This window comes from Netta rufina (genome assembly GCF_964035555.1).
Source record: "Netta rufina genome assembly, chromosome: 6".
Taxonomy (NCBI): domain Eukaryota; kingdom Metazoa; phylum Chordata; class Aves; order Anseriformes; family Anatidae; genus Netta; species Netta rufina.
This window is the reverse complement of record NC_140129.1, coordinates 9,779,744-9,797,266: the sequence shown is the minus strand read 5'-3', so window position 1 is coordinate 9,797,266 and position 17,523 is coordinate 9,779,744. Positions and strand designations below refer to the sequence as shown.

The following is a 17,523-nucleotide window of genomic DNA, read 5'->3' as shown; positions in this document are numbered from 1 at the left end:
CTCCCCACCTTTTCCACCTGCAGTGAGTCAGGCACGGTGCAGTTTGGGGACTCCTCACCTCATAAAATCACCCTGCACAACGCCCCCCTGCCTGCTTGCTCCTGCAGCCCCAGCTCAAACACCTTCCCAACACAAAAATGCAGCCAAAAGACAACCCGAAATGAACTTCAAGTAAATGTTTTCAAATAATTCCTCTGTTCTAAGACTTATTTTCCAGCTGTCTTGAGCCATCACTAAGCTTCAAGCATCTGAGCTTGGAAATGAAAATAGTAATTAAAACTTGACTGCTATTAAGTGGAAAATTAAGATTCATGATCAGAGTTCTTCAAATATTAGTGGCACTTTCTGCATACAAAATGTTACGGGGATATGGTTGAGACAGTGGAGAAGCTTAACCACGTGTATGGCTGTGATGGGAAACTGCTGGCAACAGGGCTGCACGTTTGGCACAGGGAACTGGGCACAGATATTCCTTATTTAGTTCACCAGTGCATTACTTTTTAAATGCACAATGGGAGAAAGTATTAGAAAAAAAAAATACTTCTAGTAAAAACCTTTTGGAGTGCATTGCTCAGACCCAAACGAATGTAGAAACAAATGCTCAGATACAAGCAGGATATAACCCTGGGTAACACATCGCTGGTATTTGACTTCTGGCATACCCATAAGCTCTTGACTACTTTGCAAAATAAAAACGTTTCAACTGCTTTCAATTTCTTCAAGGAACAGCAGCCATCAAAGGACCGCAGCTATTTCACATAATTCATCACAATCTGGAAAATAAAATGCTTGTTTAGAGCTCTTTCTAACACTTTCCACCACGTATTTATGAATAGCTGTCTTTTTCTGAGATGCACAGCAAGATGCAGCACCCACGGACCATGAAATTTTATGTGGAGTATTTTATGTCATATAAATGTTTCATATTGAAATGTCTTCTATAAAACCTTGGTCAATCCTGGTGAGTGCTATCCAAGCAAACTGCTTTGCACTCAGATTTGCAACAGTCACTGTAGGCGGACGTTATTTCTAATTCTCAGATAGACTGATTTCGAGAGACTTACGCTGCTAACTGGTAAATCTAGAGCAGAAAACCCAGTGAGGAACACCCCCAGGCAGGTTTTTGCTGCCAGCAAGAAACCCAATTAACTCAGAGGTGGAAAAGATGTCCCTCTGGGTCACTCAGTCTGTGCTCACGAAGAGGTGAGCTGACCAGGATGCCTTGAGCTAACACAGTAACTTACATGTTCCCTAAAGCCAAATTTAAAATCATCAACAAGATGAAGAAGAAAAAAGAAAGCAAGCCCCAAACTTCTCGGCTGTGGGTGGGGTGCTGAAAGATTTCTTTCAACACAGAAACCTCTCGTCTCTGAAAAAAAACAACAGCCCACCATCATCCCAACAGGGAAAACTGAGCACAAAGAGCACGTAAAGACAGATGCCTTGCTCACAAAATGCCTCTGACATAAAAATATTAACCGAAAAAAGAACTACTATGACAGAGAAGCTAAATGAATGAGTTAAATGAATTAACTTGGACCAGAAGATCTGAAGAAATACAATCTTTTTTTTTTTTTAACCAAGCTTTAATTCCAGTTTGTGTTGCCCTTTGTCTGCTTAGAGGCTCCAAAACACCTACCGCAAGCCAGCATCATGCTTTTCATTCAGATGCATCAAATAACGTTTTAAATGGGCTAATCTCCTACTATATGAAATTACATTACTAGAAGAAAACTTGGAAGTGATCGCAAGAGATCAAGGACAATGCAAATTTGAAAACTCCATTTCTTTTCCCGTGCAGTTCTCCAGCTACATAGAAAAATGGATTTTCAAGGTAGACTTAAATCCAAATATAATTTCGCCCGTATTAAATATAGGCACAGAAATAAAAAGCCGAGGGGATAAGGGTACAGCTAGCCATGCCATTATTTAGGAAGAGTCTTTAGCAGGATCGAATTGGAAATGATGCACAGGCTGCAAGCTCTGGGACTTTTTAACTCTCTGAAGGCATTAGCAGTCTGAGGACAAAATCACTCGAAACTCCACCGTGATTTACAGGCAGACCACTTGCTGACAACTCTCTCTTTCAAGGACCTACCTGGTTTCAGAAGATACACTCACGTCCTCTCCAGAACATGGCCCAGGTTCTGGCGCTTTGTCCTGGTTCCTGCCCAGTAGCCAGGGGAAGGCTTTGAGATTTAAGATTGTTCTATAAAAATATTGAACTGTTTGCTATTGAAGGACTAAAAAAAACTGCACACGATTATGAATAGTTAAAAGGTCTTCAGCAAAATTTGTAACCTACAACTGTCCCTAATTATCAATGGAATTTGTAATGGGATTAAGTTGGCGCGCTCAGTTGTGTGGATGAATTCCTCAAGTAATTCAAGGAAAACCTTCATCCCCAAAGCCTCACTAGAACAACCTCCAAAGGCTGCAAGCAATTCAGAGACTTTTTCCAGCCTAGCTTCCTAACGAACCGAGGCTATGAAGGGCCATTAAAATCCCAAGAGGAAACTTAAGAGGCGGCTTCGGGCTCTGTACCAGCACCACCGCTACAAACCCATCTCCACAGAAACAGTCCTGAAATAAAACTTACTCATTTTATCACTGAGAAGACTGGAACGACAACAACAAAAATAATTGCAAATGCAAAGCGGTAATGAACTTTCTTCTGTAAAAAATTTGATGGCTGTCAGCACAGCAAGCAACAGAAGGGAAAGGCTGCCCTGACAGCTTCTGGCCTCACATACCCCTGCAGCAAGCACTGACCGTGTTTTATTTATCTGAGGGTACAGTTCATGAAAACAGGCCATTATCCAAGGTGAAAGGAGGCTGGCAACGCTGTCCCTGGTGTCTCTCAGAGGGTTTTTGGCACTACTGCAGTGAGGAATGAGAATAACATTAGGACAGGAGTACAAACTGGCACTGTAAGGATGATCTACTGGAGAATAAAGGCAGCCATGAAACATCAGGAATAGTCCAGAGTCACGTGTAGCTGCATTATGTCATGTACAAGTCCCAGCTCCCCTAAATTTTAATATCCTTAATATCATTAATATCCTTACAGATGCACAACCCCCTCCCGCTGTCTCTGAACAAACCCACCCCGGCACGGAAAGCTACCGAAACCCAGATGGACCAGACACAGCCAGCGACAGCCACAACTGCCAAAATCGTGCAGCTATAATGAAAAGCCATGATTTCTAAAACCTGGACTAGAACCAAATTCCTCCACGCAAATCAATGCAAAATAATTCATCGTTAAAATGTCAAAACAACAGCACTAGCTTCGCGATCCAGCCATGGGAAGGCAAGGGCACAATTAAAACTCCCTTCACTGATAGCAGCAGAAGGTAGCTAGGAAAAAAAAAAAGGGCAAAAAGGCAAAACCAAGAGCAGTTTTACGCAGGGGTGTTGTGCTGCGTGTTCTTTACAACCTGGCAGACAGCTGGTAAATCAAACAACGCAGGTAGGGATGAGGATGCTTGGCACCTGGAGTGCCTGCTGGAAGCAGCGCGCTGACCTCCTCGCATCCAGGAGGTTTGCAGCCAGGATTTTATCGAGTCTGACAGCAGCCTTCCTCCAGCAACAAGAGTCATCCCTCCGCCTGGGGCGAGCAAGGAGAGGGCCACGAAGGCGAGGCATTAATCATCTCCTCCTGCCGTGATCGCCAGCAGAGAGGTGGCACCCCCACCCGGCAGTGTCCTGTGATGAGGGGCAGGCTGGCACTGCTTTCCAAGGAAGATTCGAATAAAATCATTTACATCAAATTCAAAATATGTTTAAGACTGATCCTTGGCAAATGTGTGCTTGTTCTGGTTAGACTGCTCACCTCTGGTATGCCAGAACTGCTGGGAGAAGTTTTACAGAAGATGACGTGCAAGATTTTCACAAGGGGGAAAAAAACCTCCTGGATTTTAAAAGGATTTTACCCTTTAACAATGACACAGCAGGAAACAGCTCCATGCACCAGACACTGGCAGGTGAATTCCACTGAGAAGATGGAAAGATCGTGCAGGAGAAGAGCAGGGTTGCAGTGTTACCCAGCTCCTCTTATTAAAGCTCCTCAGACTGACGCACGGATAAACAAGTAAAGGAGTGTTTGCTAATTTGCAAGGCTACAAAAATTGCTTTAGCCTTCGAAATTATACAGAATACAACAGGAAAATACAACTTCAATAGGCCATGGCATTAGCATTCATGGTATGGAAGGCAGAGATGAAGAAGATAAGAAGTATTGGGAGAAATATTTTTACTTGAAGCCACGTGAACAGCGCAATGAATTTTCTTGTTGGGTAGCACATATGGCTTTGAAATGGCTTTGGCAAACGCAGACTGCTAGGAAATATAAGGGCAGTGGTAGATAGGAAGCCTTTAAGGAACCCAGGGAATTGCAGTGTCCTGAGATAGCATCTTCAAACACCCATGACAGACGAACGCGTGGAAAGTATTTTCTAGATTGCAGCTAACAAATAGCAGGCGGGTCCCACAGCACCTCGGGCTAGGGAATACACAAGTCCTGAACTCCTGGGCTGATCCTGCTTTGCATTACCAAGGCACAGCCCTATTATTGCAGTGCTCAGCTTGTTTGCCACGGAAGGCAAATCAATAATGCTCTGTTTGTTCACTGCACAAACCAGCAGATCCTACGCTGAGTGCTCAGGAATCCCTGGAATCGATTTTAGCAACAGTCAATGGCTCTGGCATCCACCTAACGAGGGGCTGACTTCTCTGCTAGATACAAAGCCGCTAGTTAAGCAGCAGGTTGTTATTTTAACGAGTAAGTTCTTATTTGAAATCCACAAGAAAACTCAAAGCACTAAACTGATGAGATTTTATCAGCTTGAGAAGATTAAATCATGGTAAACACGCTGCTCAGCTTGTGTAATGACACCAATCATCTTTTTATTCTGATTTATGGAGCCCTAAAACAAAAGAGGATGGCCACTTACCTTCCAGCAATCGTGACTTAACTGCAGTGTCATGTGCAAACCACAGATGTTCCCAAAAGCAACACGACAGAAACGAACAACGCAAACTTTAACCGTTTCCAGAGTAGGCAGAGGGGAAAAAAAAAGTGAAGGGGAGCTACAAATTTTAAGGAATGCTTTACTAAAAGCTGAAAGCCACAGGCAGCAAGTTTGCAAAGAAGATCAGTCTTAAAAAAATGAGCAATGAAGTTGGCAGGAGGTCTACAGGAATACAGACACTGGATAGGATGCAGTCAACGTGCTGGAGGGCAAATGCAGCCTCCAGAGGGAGGTGGGAGGGCTGGAGGAAGGGCTGGCAGCACCCCACGAGGCTCAGCAAGGCCTTGGGATGCTCTCAGCAGGTAATCTGTGGATGCAGAGGTAGAGGGCTGAATATTGAGGTGATCTCATTTAGGAAAATGGATGTTGACTGCTGAAGTTTGTTGTACGACCTCCCCAAAAGTTACTGAGATCTAGCAGAACATTTGGGGACGAAACGTAGAATTATTACAACTGTAGAAACAAAGAAGAGTGCATTTAAAAGTGACTCGATGATCAGTGGCTGACAGAAGCTGCAGGGGCAGAGGTTCAGTAGCTGACAGCTCCTTCCTCGAGCTGAAGGAGCTCGAGGGTTAGGAGCTGAAGCTGCACTAACACAGCTGATCAAATGAGCCTTTTTTTTTTTTTTTTTTTACAGCAATTAATTGAACAACTTGAGCTCTGAATTTCATATAATTTCCTGATATTACAACAGCTATGGCTATGTGCTCTGGTAGGAGCCAGAGATCTAATGCAAAAATTAAGCAGTGCCTTAAGCAGGGAGAGAGGAGAACCATCCCTCGCAGCCCGGTCTGTAACGCAAACATTCACGGTACAACTGCTCTCCAAAAATCAGCAGTAAGGGTTTGATATCTCTGATGTGACTACAAACATGACTTCCCGTCAGTTTTGATGGCATAACACCGGCCCAGGGAGCTGAACAAACTCCTGCCCCACACTGTAAACAACCAGAGGCAGGCTTCACGTTATCTGCTAACCTCTCAAGCAGCCACACTTAGCCTGAAGGTCTGCAAAAGGATCCCAGGATCTGCGATGTGAAATGACATCAGCGAAACAGCCATCTCCTCCAGGAGACCCACAAAGACCACTCGATGGGCATTTGGTTTGGCTTTTCCAGTCCCACACTGTCAAATGGCCAAAGGGATTTTCTTCCAAGATCTCCTCTGCACAGCCATCCATACGCAGAACTATTTGCACACAGATATACTTGCATACCTGTACACAGCATATGTGCACATCTACGTTACATTTATACCAGCTGTATATTTGTATTACGCATGTAGGAGTGTCTCAGGGAAAAATTCATTAAGGGAAAATTCATTACAATTCTCTTATGAATCACATTGTGCATTGCAAGTATGTTCTTGAGAGGGACACAGCACAGCAGCTTCGCTTCCCAGTGCAGTGCTCAGACACTACATGACATCTATGCCTCAGAGAGACAAAAACTAACTCAAGCTGCAATTACATCCCTTGAGGCTAATTGTAAAAGCTGCCATTTCTCCCCCTTGCATAAGTTATTCTCTCCAGATAAGCATTATTAGTTTCGTTTTGTGATGCTGTAGAGACATGCTTTGGGTAGCCCAGAACAATACCTGTTAAAATATAAGCAGTGTGTGTCACCAAGTGCACTGAAGACGAAATTCTGATAAGCACCAAAAGAAGTTAGCATGGTAGAACACAAATTTCACATATAACTAAATGCAATGAATCTCCATAGGAGTTTAATAAATAAAAAAAAAATAGTCTGCAATTTTTTAATTTTTTTAACTTAGAAGACTGACAAAAAAAAACACTCAATTTCCTTTTCACGACTTCTGCAGCTGCTGGTATCTGAAAAAGCTTCCATGCTACTAGAGCAGCAGCGCTTTGAATGCTCGCCTCTCCTTTTCTGAGGAAGGTGACTTCTTAAAAGCAAGTTGTGTTCTTCCCCTGTTAGGGCTCCCCAGATTTCCAGTTTCTGAGTGAGGTCAGGGGATGCAGGACAGTGCTTTCTTCGCTGTTCTTTGGGAAGAGGACATTACTGCCTGGCTTGTCTGATGCCTTGCAGGGCTGGCAAGCCTCTAAAGCCTCAGGAGATCTGACACAAGACTGTGCTAGGGAGCATCACTCCTTATGAAACCTATCCAGACACACACAGCCTGCTTCCCTCTGGCAGTTACAGATGCCAGATTTGACACTCAGCAATAGGTGTGTAGCCTCACCATTCCCAAGGGGCATACACCCTGGCACAATGTTGGAACAATTCGGTCTGGCACTGCAAACAAAGACAGTGCTGCCACCTCCACCAGCCTGCTTTTCTTCCTTGAGCTCCATCCTGCCTGAGACTTTCATAGCTTTGCAGCTTGGAAGGCTCCCTGGCACTCTGCACCAAGGTGGTATAACACAACTGTAGATAAAATTACTTCCAGAAGAGGTTTCTACCTGAATTTGCATTTTCAATGAACTCTTCACATGAATACCTACCTAGAAACTTTGCTCAGTCTTTAAGGTTAACCTCGCCAAAAGTATCTGAAGAGTTTAACTTAAATAAATGAGTGATCCTGACCACACCACGTGTAAATTTGATATGCTGAAGGTAAGCACCCATATAATGCACGGTGATACAATTTCAGGGATGCATGTAAGGGAACTTACCACTTTTGCTCATCTCTACCACCACACCATCTCAGCTGACAGGTACGCATCCCCAACACTTCCAAATTTCTTATGGGTCAATAAAAGCATGCAACGTCAAGGCTTGTGAAGGAAAAAGTAGCACTTTGGTAGAGAAAGAGAAGAATGAGATGTGCTTGTTGGCCTTTAAGTTAAAGGCTGCTCACGTAGCTGTGCCAAAACAACTCACTGTCGCTTGCTCCACAGAGCATATGCAGCTTGAGGGAAAATCTTAGAAACAAGAAGCAAAAGACCATCTATTTCGGGGATGTGATGCTCAAATTGTTGACCATAAGGTAATATAGACGACCACGTTGAGTTTACTTGCTCAGATAAAGCACATTTTTGTTTAAATATCTGCTCCCTGATACACTGAGTCACCCTACTGCCTGAAGTACCAGCTGAAATGCTATAAAAGGACTGACTGGGAATCACAGAGCACAGCGTGTGTAGTTGTTTAGGAACAAAATGCTTTAAATAAACCACTGACTCACCTTGTCACGCAAATGATGCTCTGCAGCCTCAATATTCAAGGGATCGTCAAAATTCAAAAGATCCTGGAAAAGAACCAGAGAACATTACAGGGTTTCCCCCCATACTCCCTTCAGTGATTATACAAGAAATCCTAAGCCCTAATGAACAAGAAAATGAAGCAATGCAAACAAGACCAGAAAGCACAGTGCTATTTCCTCCCTACCTTTGTAGGTATCCCTGACAAAGGTAAATGCAAATAAATTCGGTGGCTGCGAACTGAATCACAAGTCAATTAAAGGATAACCACGGCGAGGCACTCGACCCCAGGCTGGCTGCATGCCACATACAGAGATAAATGTAACTAAATGAAGTTTTTAAGGGACATTGAAAATTTCAGGAAGCTCAACTGCTGTTGATTTCTGTTCAAGGGTAAAGTAAACCCTAATTACGTTCAGACCTGCAAACAGCCTGCTGATAAAGCAGGAAGAGTTTCCTTAATGCCACTTCCAGTAGCAAAGTAATTTCATTCTCTCTAACCTACAGCCTGATAGACTGGAAATTTTAGGGCAAGGGAAAAACATGGCCCAGAAGGAAATGGACTGTGAAGACCTCAGGAGTTAAGGACACATGGGATGCAGAGAGCAGAAACACCCAAAATAAATCTCAGGTCTATCAATTTACATCTCAATATTAACTCTGGAAGGAGAAAGGGTTAAGAGCAAAGGAAGGCAAGCTGCTGCTAACAGGTGAATCATCACAAAAACAATGCCCCTATTCTGCCTGCAGTCTAAGCCAATTTTCCCCGGTTGAAGACTGCCACCATTTCACAGGTGAGAACAGCTTGCTGCTCTCAGGCTCATTTTCACCTGCATGGCTGACAGATACAGACTTCTCCCTGGAAAAGTCAGCTTTTCAAAGACAAATTGTTGTTAAGAAGCAGGGTGGGAGGGGAATATGAGGCAAGCTGCAAAGCATGACTCTTAGAGGACACAAGGAATCCCTGAAGCCTCCGATGTGTGACCATCGCTGCTCTTTGCCCAACAGATTATTTGGATGTGCAGTTCTGCCACTGAAGGACTGCTTTGTACCTCCGCTGGATTTCATCTTCCTCCACTTACTTAACATGCAGCGGGAGACTAACTGTGAAATGCAGTTACTCTTTGTTGAAAGGGCAATGTTCCCCCATCTCCTAAATCAACTTATTCCTCTCCGAAGCAGCCTGGGGCTAACAAAACCTCCAAAGCCCATGGAGATGCTCCTCAGCCAAGTTTCTCAAAGCCTGCCCTGCACGCCCTTGAGCATGCATGTAAGTATTCAAAGCACTGAGACTGCAGGACAGTGATTAATCCCTAAACATCGCTCTCAAAAACCCAAACACCAATACAATTTTCTGAGTGATGATGAATTTCTAGTTCGGGCAAAGCAGCAGAAGGAACCTCGTAGCCTGTGGAGTATCCCAAGGAACTCATTACCAAAATATCCTGTAATAGATTTGCAACCAGAAGTAAAAATCTAGGAAAACATGGGCATTACAGACCATCTGTACGAGTCCTGCAGTTAACAAAAGCACAAACCGATTTTTATATTTACACAACACCCACTGAGGTCTGAGGGAACGACAACCTTACGAGGCAACATAAGGCGATGCTGAAACCATAGCAGGCAGGAAAAGGGAAAGTGGATAAGCAAAATATTCGTTTACTTACAGTAAATAAAGAGTTTAATCCCCAGACAACATCCTGCAAAAAGAAAAGCAAGGTCAGTTAGGCATGCATTTCAGGTGCTTTGAACGAGCTGAAAAACTATTTTTAAATATTAATCCATTAAGTTCCTGGAAATTAAATCTAGATTAAGGCCTTTTACTAGTTTAAATGAAAATACTGTAAAAGCTTCCACATCTCATGGATGCCTGATATTTACAAGTCACCGAAAAAAACAATACTCAAATAAAAATTCAGATCTTCCTGTGCATACAGGAACCTTATTCCTGTGGCTTCTGTGCACAAGGAGAGGAGGAATATCTTATATATCACCACCTGAGAACTGCAGTGTTTAGTTCAAACTATGGGTATGAAACTTAATTTAGCAATCAAGTCTAATAATTAAAAAATTAAAGTTATGTCAGCCAAGTATTTGAAACTGTGTCAAGAAAGAGAAAACAGAGTGATGCAGTATGAGCACAGTGACACTATCCTCACGTGAGCCTATGTGTCAAATTATTTTCTTGCCTTTAAGCATCTATTTTAAAAATACTTGAATAGAGAGGATTTGCAGTTGCTAAAAGCAGGAAGCTTCAGGGGAAACTGTCTCCAAATGTTCCCTCATTTGGTGTCAGCAAATGCAGCTTGTTTTGGGGCGTGCATCTCCAAAACACGTCCGTTAGCACTGACCTAGGAGCCAACACCCTCAATTACAAGGGTTTAAGACAACGCACAAAAACTAATTATTACGGGCTCAAAAGGATCACCCACCACCAACTCCAAGACTTTCTAGAGAAAAAAAATAAATCTTTAGCAGCAACGTAACTAAACTTCCCTGCTGCAAAACCCCAGTGAAGCCAGGGCACTGGAGCTCGGACCTACCAGGCAAACGTGCAAGCTCAGCGCTGCACGCCCTGCTCGCAGCCAGCTAGCACTTGACTGCCTACCAACAAAATCCACGCCGCCTGATTTCCACTAGTGGGACAAAGACCACCCGTTAATTGTTTCCTGGCTAAAATGCACCCTTCACAATATAGCCTCAAAGGAAAAAGTGCCTAGCCACAGCCAAAAAGCCCCAATAAATGAGCGTATTTCTGCTTGTTTCCTGTTCTGGGCACATTAGCTGAAAGTGGAGGACCACAGAAATCCACATCCCCTAAAAAATCTATCCAATTATGTCCTAATGCAAAAGACACCATGTCAGCATTATCTGAACAACAGCCTCTTACAGTCCCATTTTCCTTTGATCTTGCAGAAACAAGGTGCTCAGCGCAGCTACTTTTACTGACGCCAAGCTGCCCGGGAGAGCTGACGCTGCCACCGAGGATTTCTAGTTTGTGTCTTCTCCTAATGGAGCCTCTGAAACCAGCAGCTGGGGCGAGGACAGTGACTCTTTCAAATATATTCCTCACCCTCCCTGACAGCATGAACACAAACTGCAAAAAAAGGGGCACACCTGAGATATCCAAAAATTAGTTCCCCATATATTTGAGGATTGCAGTCACCTCTGCTCCCAACCAACCCTGCTGGCAGGTCTTTGGGAAATAATAGAAAGACTGCTCCAAAAAGTGGATGAAAGCCCTCATTTTGTCCTTTCCTGCTGTCCTGCCGTGGCAGCACCACAGCACGGCGATTTTGCTCTCCTCCTCTTGAAGGAGCCAGATTAAATTAATTTTTTAAGGGTTGGCTTTTGTCCACAGCGTGTAGCAGCAGGCTGTGGCTGGGGAATGCCATGCAGAATTAGGATCCTGAGTGTTAGAAAACATCCAAAAGAGGTGCAAGCAGCTCACCCTAGTGCACTGGGGTCTGCCCGTTTCCAAATCCTGCCTGAATGCCCAGATGGCACGGCCAAGGTTGCAAAGCCTTTACAGCTGTTAGCTACCAGCACGGCTAAAAACAGCCAAAAAAGCAACTTGTTCACATGGTTTCTAAGATCCCGATCAGCTCACCTCCTCCTCCTACCTTTCAGGTGTCCTTTCCAAGCGTTACAGCCTTGGGTTTCCCCGAGCCTCCCCAAGAGGAGGCTCACACCCCCCAACAGCACCACTTCTGCTCTACAACAAGCAGTCCCGAGCTGCACCTTATACAAGCAGATGCTGCAGCTCAAGACAGAAATGTAATTTTTATCAGTTTTGTCTCCCACATCGTTCAGTAAACACCACATTTTTACGTCTCCCTGAATTGCTCCCAAATTCTCAGATGTCAAACCCTGTTTTTAAGGCTTCAGGATCTTCGATTATTGAATTCAAGCTGGCTTTGCAGAGAATCATATAAAAAAATAGCAAAACCCTCTCTAAGGCTGCAAGCTTTCAAAGTGCTGTATGTTCTCACAGCCATTCTAGAGACCAAAAAGCATAAAAGGAGGATTATTATTCTTCCTGAACAAGTCGTGTGCGAGATTCTTAAAATATGTTTCCGCCTATTCAAGGTTTAGGATATGCTGGATTCAGTTGATGCCGTTGCAGGGTTCCGTAATAAATAATGCTAAATTATTACGAGAGGACAACACTTGTCGTGAGCTTGAGGCTAGCCCAGATTTCAATCTAGGGTACTGAGAAAGCGAGGTGGGGTGGAACAGCTGAGCAGCAGTGAAACAAGCATTTGGGATTTGCAAAACGTGACAGTGTTGTACTGCAAAAATCATCACTTGGCTTTACGGACTTGGGCAGAGCTGCGAGCTGCATGCAGATGAGCCCCAGTGCTTCATGTTTTCCTGCCCAACTGAACGGATTTGCAAGGCAAAGAACAGATTGAACAGTTCAAATAAGCTCAACTTCAGTTCTCCTTTAATGTAAAGTATCAGCCCTGGCTCCAAACATCCACTGAACTTCTGGCTGAAAAGCTCTGAAAGCAGAAAGTTTTTATGTACGAGAATTTTAATGACTAATCTCATATACATGTGGGGCTGGGGTTGCCTTCAGATCTTAAGTATCTGTGCCTTTATGCAGCTCTGTTTCAGTAACACTTTTCTCACTCCCAAAACTTCAGAAAAAAACGCCTTTAAAAGAGAATGGAGCATGGGAATCTGCACGTTCACAGTGCGAACTGGAGAGGCTGTGTCCTTCACAATGATTTTTTTCTATTTGCTTCCATGTGCTTAGCATCACAGGTATGAGTGGTGGTGTTTTTTTTTTAATTCCCTTCTGCTCTGTTAATTGGGAGCTGCAATTATCACACCTGAACCAAGGAGCCCAGCAGGTTGAATCCCCATTGTGAGTGAAAAAAAGGGTATAAGTGAAAAAAAGGGTGTAACGGAGGAAAAGCATCCTTTTCACGGCACTGTAACTGTGTCGATGGTGAAGTCAACCAACACAAGCAGCTCAGAGATCAACAGGCTGTTGGAAATAACCCTCTGTAAGTGCCCCTTTCACTCGTGGGCAAGTCGGTGCTGCATCCAAGGGAGATGTCAGAGGAAATCCCTGCCCGCAGGTTTATTTCTGGCACGCCGAATGAGTGGGAAAAAAAAAATCCACCGCTGCAGCGACGCTTAAAGTTCAAGAGCAAAGAGGCACAACGCTAAGTACAGCCTTTGAAGCAGCCTCTCCTGAGGCTGGGGACTCTCCAAGCCCTGTGCTCGCAGGGGGCCCTAACTCAGTGAGCCAGAGCACACCGCACGTGGCCCATCCCACAACCACTTCACAGAAGCGATGCCATTGAAACCATGTCAGAGACGAGCCTTCAGCTCCGGCTTTCGGATGTCTGGAGGAAAACAGCCACACAGCAGTTCTTTTGAAGGGCGAGCAAACATGGAAATTGTAAATTAAGGCTTTCCTGGAGCAGGCAAAGTATGTGTAGTACATTAATTTAAGCGGGGAACGGGCCAGACAAAAGCAGCTAATGAACTTCCAATCAAAGAAACTTCTTTAGAGATTCAAGGAGGATTTCTGATCTATTAGACTAATTAAATTAAAGCCCTTTGCTAAGCCATTTTTTATGTACAAACAGTTTAACCCATTCCGATCGACGAAAGCAGCAGCAGCAGTCACTTAAACAAGCTGACGTCTGATGGGAGACTTCAAAAAATGAAGTAGCAGCTCCTGTAAAACACATGCCAGGCTTCGTAGCTCACCATGTGGAAAGGGAAAATCCCACCTGCAAACTCAGCTTGCAGAAAGCCAGGGGGCAGCTCGCTCCTCTCTGCCTGCGGACCAGCCCAGGGTGATTTCCAGCTCCATTCACTTTCTGTCAGCTCTTCTTCCTCTCTTCATCTCAGCCTGCAATGCCGAGCATCCTTCATCCCACCCACACCCACCTTCCCTAGGGGCTGGAGGACTCCTTTCTGTCTCTTCAACATGCCTCCATGAACATCTTGCATTTCTCCCCACGGATTAACCACCCATTTGCAACCACTAACCTGCAACTGACTGCCCAAAACTTATCAGTGGGGTTAAGAAAATACCAAGTTTTCACTCCAGAGGTGGCAGAACTTCTTGGTTCACCAAAAAAAACACACTTCCTTCCTAAGCAGTCCTCTCCCAAACACAAAGTCTGCGTTTAACATTGCTTCCCCTGTCCTGCTGCTCTGATCTTGCAGGTAACGTTGCTAAAATGTCTTGCAAAATGCCCGTGCCGGGTGAAACACCGCTTCCACCCGCAGTAAGGGGATGGAGGGAGTGTCAGCTTTCCTCTATCACAGCAGCAACCTGGCTTCTCACGTGCTTGCAGCCCCAGCCATACCAGCAGCTCACTTGGAGGGCTCTGGGGAACTTAAATGGCATGAGCTGCCCCAGTTAGCAAACACAAAAAAAAAAGAAACAGGAGGAAGGCTGCTTCTGTGCTCAAACACACTGGAGGGAAGAAAATAGGAACAATTATCGTCTGTTCCTCTCCCAGGCTAAGGCAGCTGTGCATTGCCAAGCAGGCAGGAGCGCTCAGCTAAAATCCCCTACTTTTGTTCCTGACTCCTTGACTTTTGTCCCCAAGGTTACTCGGGAGCCAGCAGATAATCCGGGGGAAGTTGTTCCCAGGGGAACTCTTAATGAACTACTCCACGCTGATTATGTATGCCGAAGCGATCGCCCTCTGGAGACCAGACTACTCAACCGATTGAAGTTCAACACAAATTGGGCATTTCAGAAATCAACGGTTTGGGGAAAACAAGCACAGTTTAATTAGGCTTACAATGCCTACTGAATTACACTACCCTACTGAATCACTCTAAAAAATCGCTAGTAATAACAGCGGCAGTGTTTAAAGCAAATATTTAAATACATTTTAAATGCCAGAGCCCTTTAAGAGCAAAAAAAAATAGTATTTGCAGAAGTTTTCTCTGTGAAGCAGAGGTTAGCACAGGAGATTGATTTGTGTCAGTATTTTCACCGGTTTGGGCACGTACAGAGAGAAAATCAAACCTGACAAAATTGGTAAAACAGGTTTATAAAATCAAGCTACAACACAACGTGCTCCTGCAGAAAAACTTCCCAAAGCTTATTTTGAGAAAAATACAATCGTGTCAGATCTACCCAGAAGACCATATTCAGAGGTTTATAACTTCTCTTTAATGAACACTAGAGGTCTGATGGCGTTTGTCTGCTGCTTATTCAATTTCTAGAGGTAGAGGAGAAAAGGAAAGTAGTGAAAGCAACAACAATGGACATTTTAAGCATTTTAGAGAGCAAAGATATTGAAAAAACAGCAATCTTTTGCACTGCACTTTCCTTTAGATGACTTTCTTCACAGAAGGAGACACGAACCATGGAAAGGTAACTGGTGACAAAGCTGTGCCTTTTGCAGTAGCTGCAACCAGCTAATTTACTCGTGACCATCCCAGATGTTCAGAAATCCCTGTGTAACAGCCCGCAACACTCTCCAAACTATACCAGAAAGAAGGCTCTGAACCACCTGGAGCTCCTCCAACGCCAAGGCACTTATATTTGGAAGAAGAATGGTGCACCTCCTGTCCTGGTTCCCAACCCACCCACCCTTTCCCGGTTCAAAGCCTCTCTCCTGGACCTGCCTCTGCTGCCTGCTTGCTAAATTTACTGTTTCTTCTTTATTTATCCACTTGCTTTATTGCTGGGCTGCTGTAACCTGCCACCGGTCCCTCTTCCTCCTCAGCTTGAAGGCAGGCAGCCTGCAGCCAGGCCAGGAGCTGCGAGCAGGTCAGGAGCTGCCCGTGGGAAGGAGATGAAGAAATGCGGTGTTATTTGCTAACGTGCTGTGGGCTCTAACAGGACGTTGAGATGCCTGCAGATGCACCGCATTCAAAACGAGACCTGGAAAAGCCTTAATTTCAGCAGAAATCCCCTTCTTCAACCAGCCAGGCAGACACCCGGACACCCCTGCTCATCTCCAGGGCTTGGGGAGAGATGACACTGCAAGATATTTGGCTATTTCACTGCTCTTTTCAGCCCACGTGAAGGGAAAACACTACAAATACTCCCAGTGCTTCAAGGGAAACTGTCAGCAGGACCTGTGGGGACAGGGACCATACGTGGCAGACCAGCACCCTTTCCCTCAGGGACACTCAGCAACCAGCAGGCTTGCTTTCCTTTCATTCAAAGATATCTTCAAAGGGGATACATTTTCCAGAAGCTCAGGTTTGTAATCTCGATAATCACATCCAAGAAGATCCCAGAAGCTGGCTGTAAGATTCATTAAATCGGGAATCTCCTTGCAAAGCTGTGCCTTACGTTCTGATCCTCCTGCGCAGTAAGAGCTGGCATCTGTGCTCTTGGGTACAGCCATCGAGCCTTCAGTTTTCTTCCTTTGGCACATTTCTCTTCCTTGCTTTGCCAGTATGGGGGATGAACATATTCCGTCTAGGAAGGCAGCTTTCACAAGCGGGTGCTTTGATGCTTCTGCATACAGCGGGAAGGCCCTTTGCAAGGTGGGATTTGGAGAAATCAATAGCACAACACGAATCAGGAGTGATTCTACCAGGGTGACAGCAAACTGCGTTACCGTAATGCTGGCTGAGAAAGAAGGAGCAGCAGCAGCAAGAATTGAATTAGAAGAGCACAGAACATACAGGCTTACTCTTTTCCTCTTCATCTTGAAGGCAGTGACAGTCATTGTCAGTTTAAAAGACTCCTCTACGCTAATTGCATACAATTTTGACAGCAGACCACCTATTTTCATTAAGACAATGAATGAAGGCTTTGTGCTTACACCAAAGCTTTTAAAACTGTGCTTAAACATTGGTAAGTGGAAAAATTAAGCCAGGACCTTCTGATTTATTTCTCCACGACACTGCGGTTTGACATTTGCATGATTTCAAATAAGATAACTTCACTGCCTGAAGACAACAGCAGAACAAATACAAATAGGACATTTTCCCAGCTAATAATACATGCTAATTAAATAAGCAAACCTCTTAAGGACACACTTCAAATAATGGTAGTTAATTTGAAATGAGCCATAATTAATAAAAAAGGTATTAAAGGAATTATCTAATAACACAAACAGATACTTCTTAGCCTGGTATCTGAAGCTATGGGAAATTAATTGCTGAAAAGAAGTATTTTTTCCTACAGGATGGTACCAAAAGCTGTCTGCACAACAATAGCTCAAGAAAACCTTGATGATTCCCACTCCTGCTCTTATCTCTATTGACAGCAGTGCCACAAACACGACAGAACCAGCTCTTTAAAATACCTTAACAAAGAACTGAAATGCATATGCATCCTAGCAGCAAACATTAAGACCCCACAGAAAAAGAC

The 17,523-nt window shown here is 44.2% G+C and overlaps 1 protein-coding gene across 1 annotated transcript in view; it reads right to left on the bottom strand.

Moving 5' to 3' along the window:
* Nucleotides 1–17,523, bottom strand: part of UBE2F (ubiquitin conjugating enzyme E2 F (putative)) — a 61,103-nt gene that overhangs the window by 12,701 nt on the left and 30,879 nt on the right. The window contains exons 8-9 of the mRNA XM_084289292.1: nt 9,869–9,901; nt 8,183–8,245 (exon numbers count right to left, since the gene is read on the bottom strand). Coding sequence (XP_084145418.1) covers nt 8,183–8,245; nt 9,869–9,901 — 96 coding nt within the window. The remainder of the gene's footprint in view (nt 1–8,182; nt 8,246–9,868; nt 9,902–17,523) is intronic.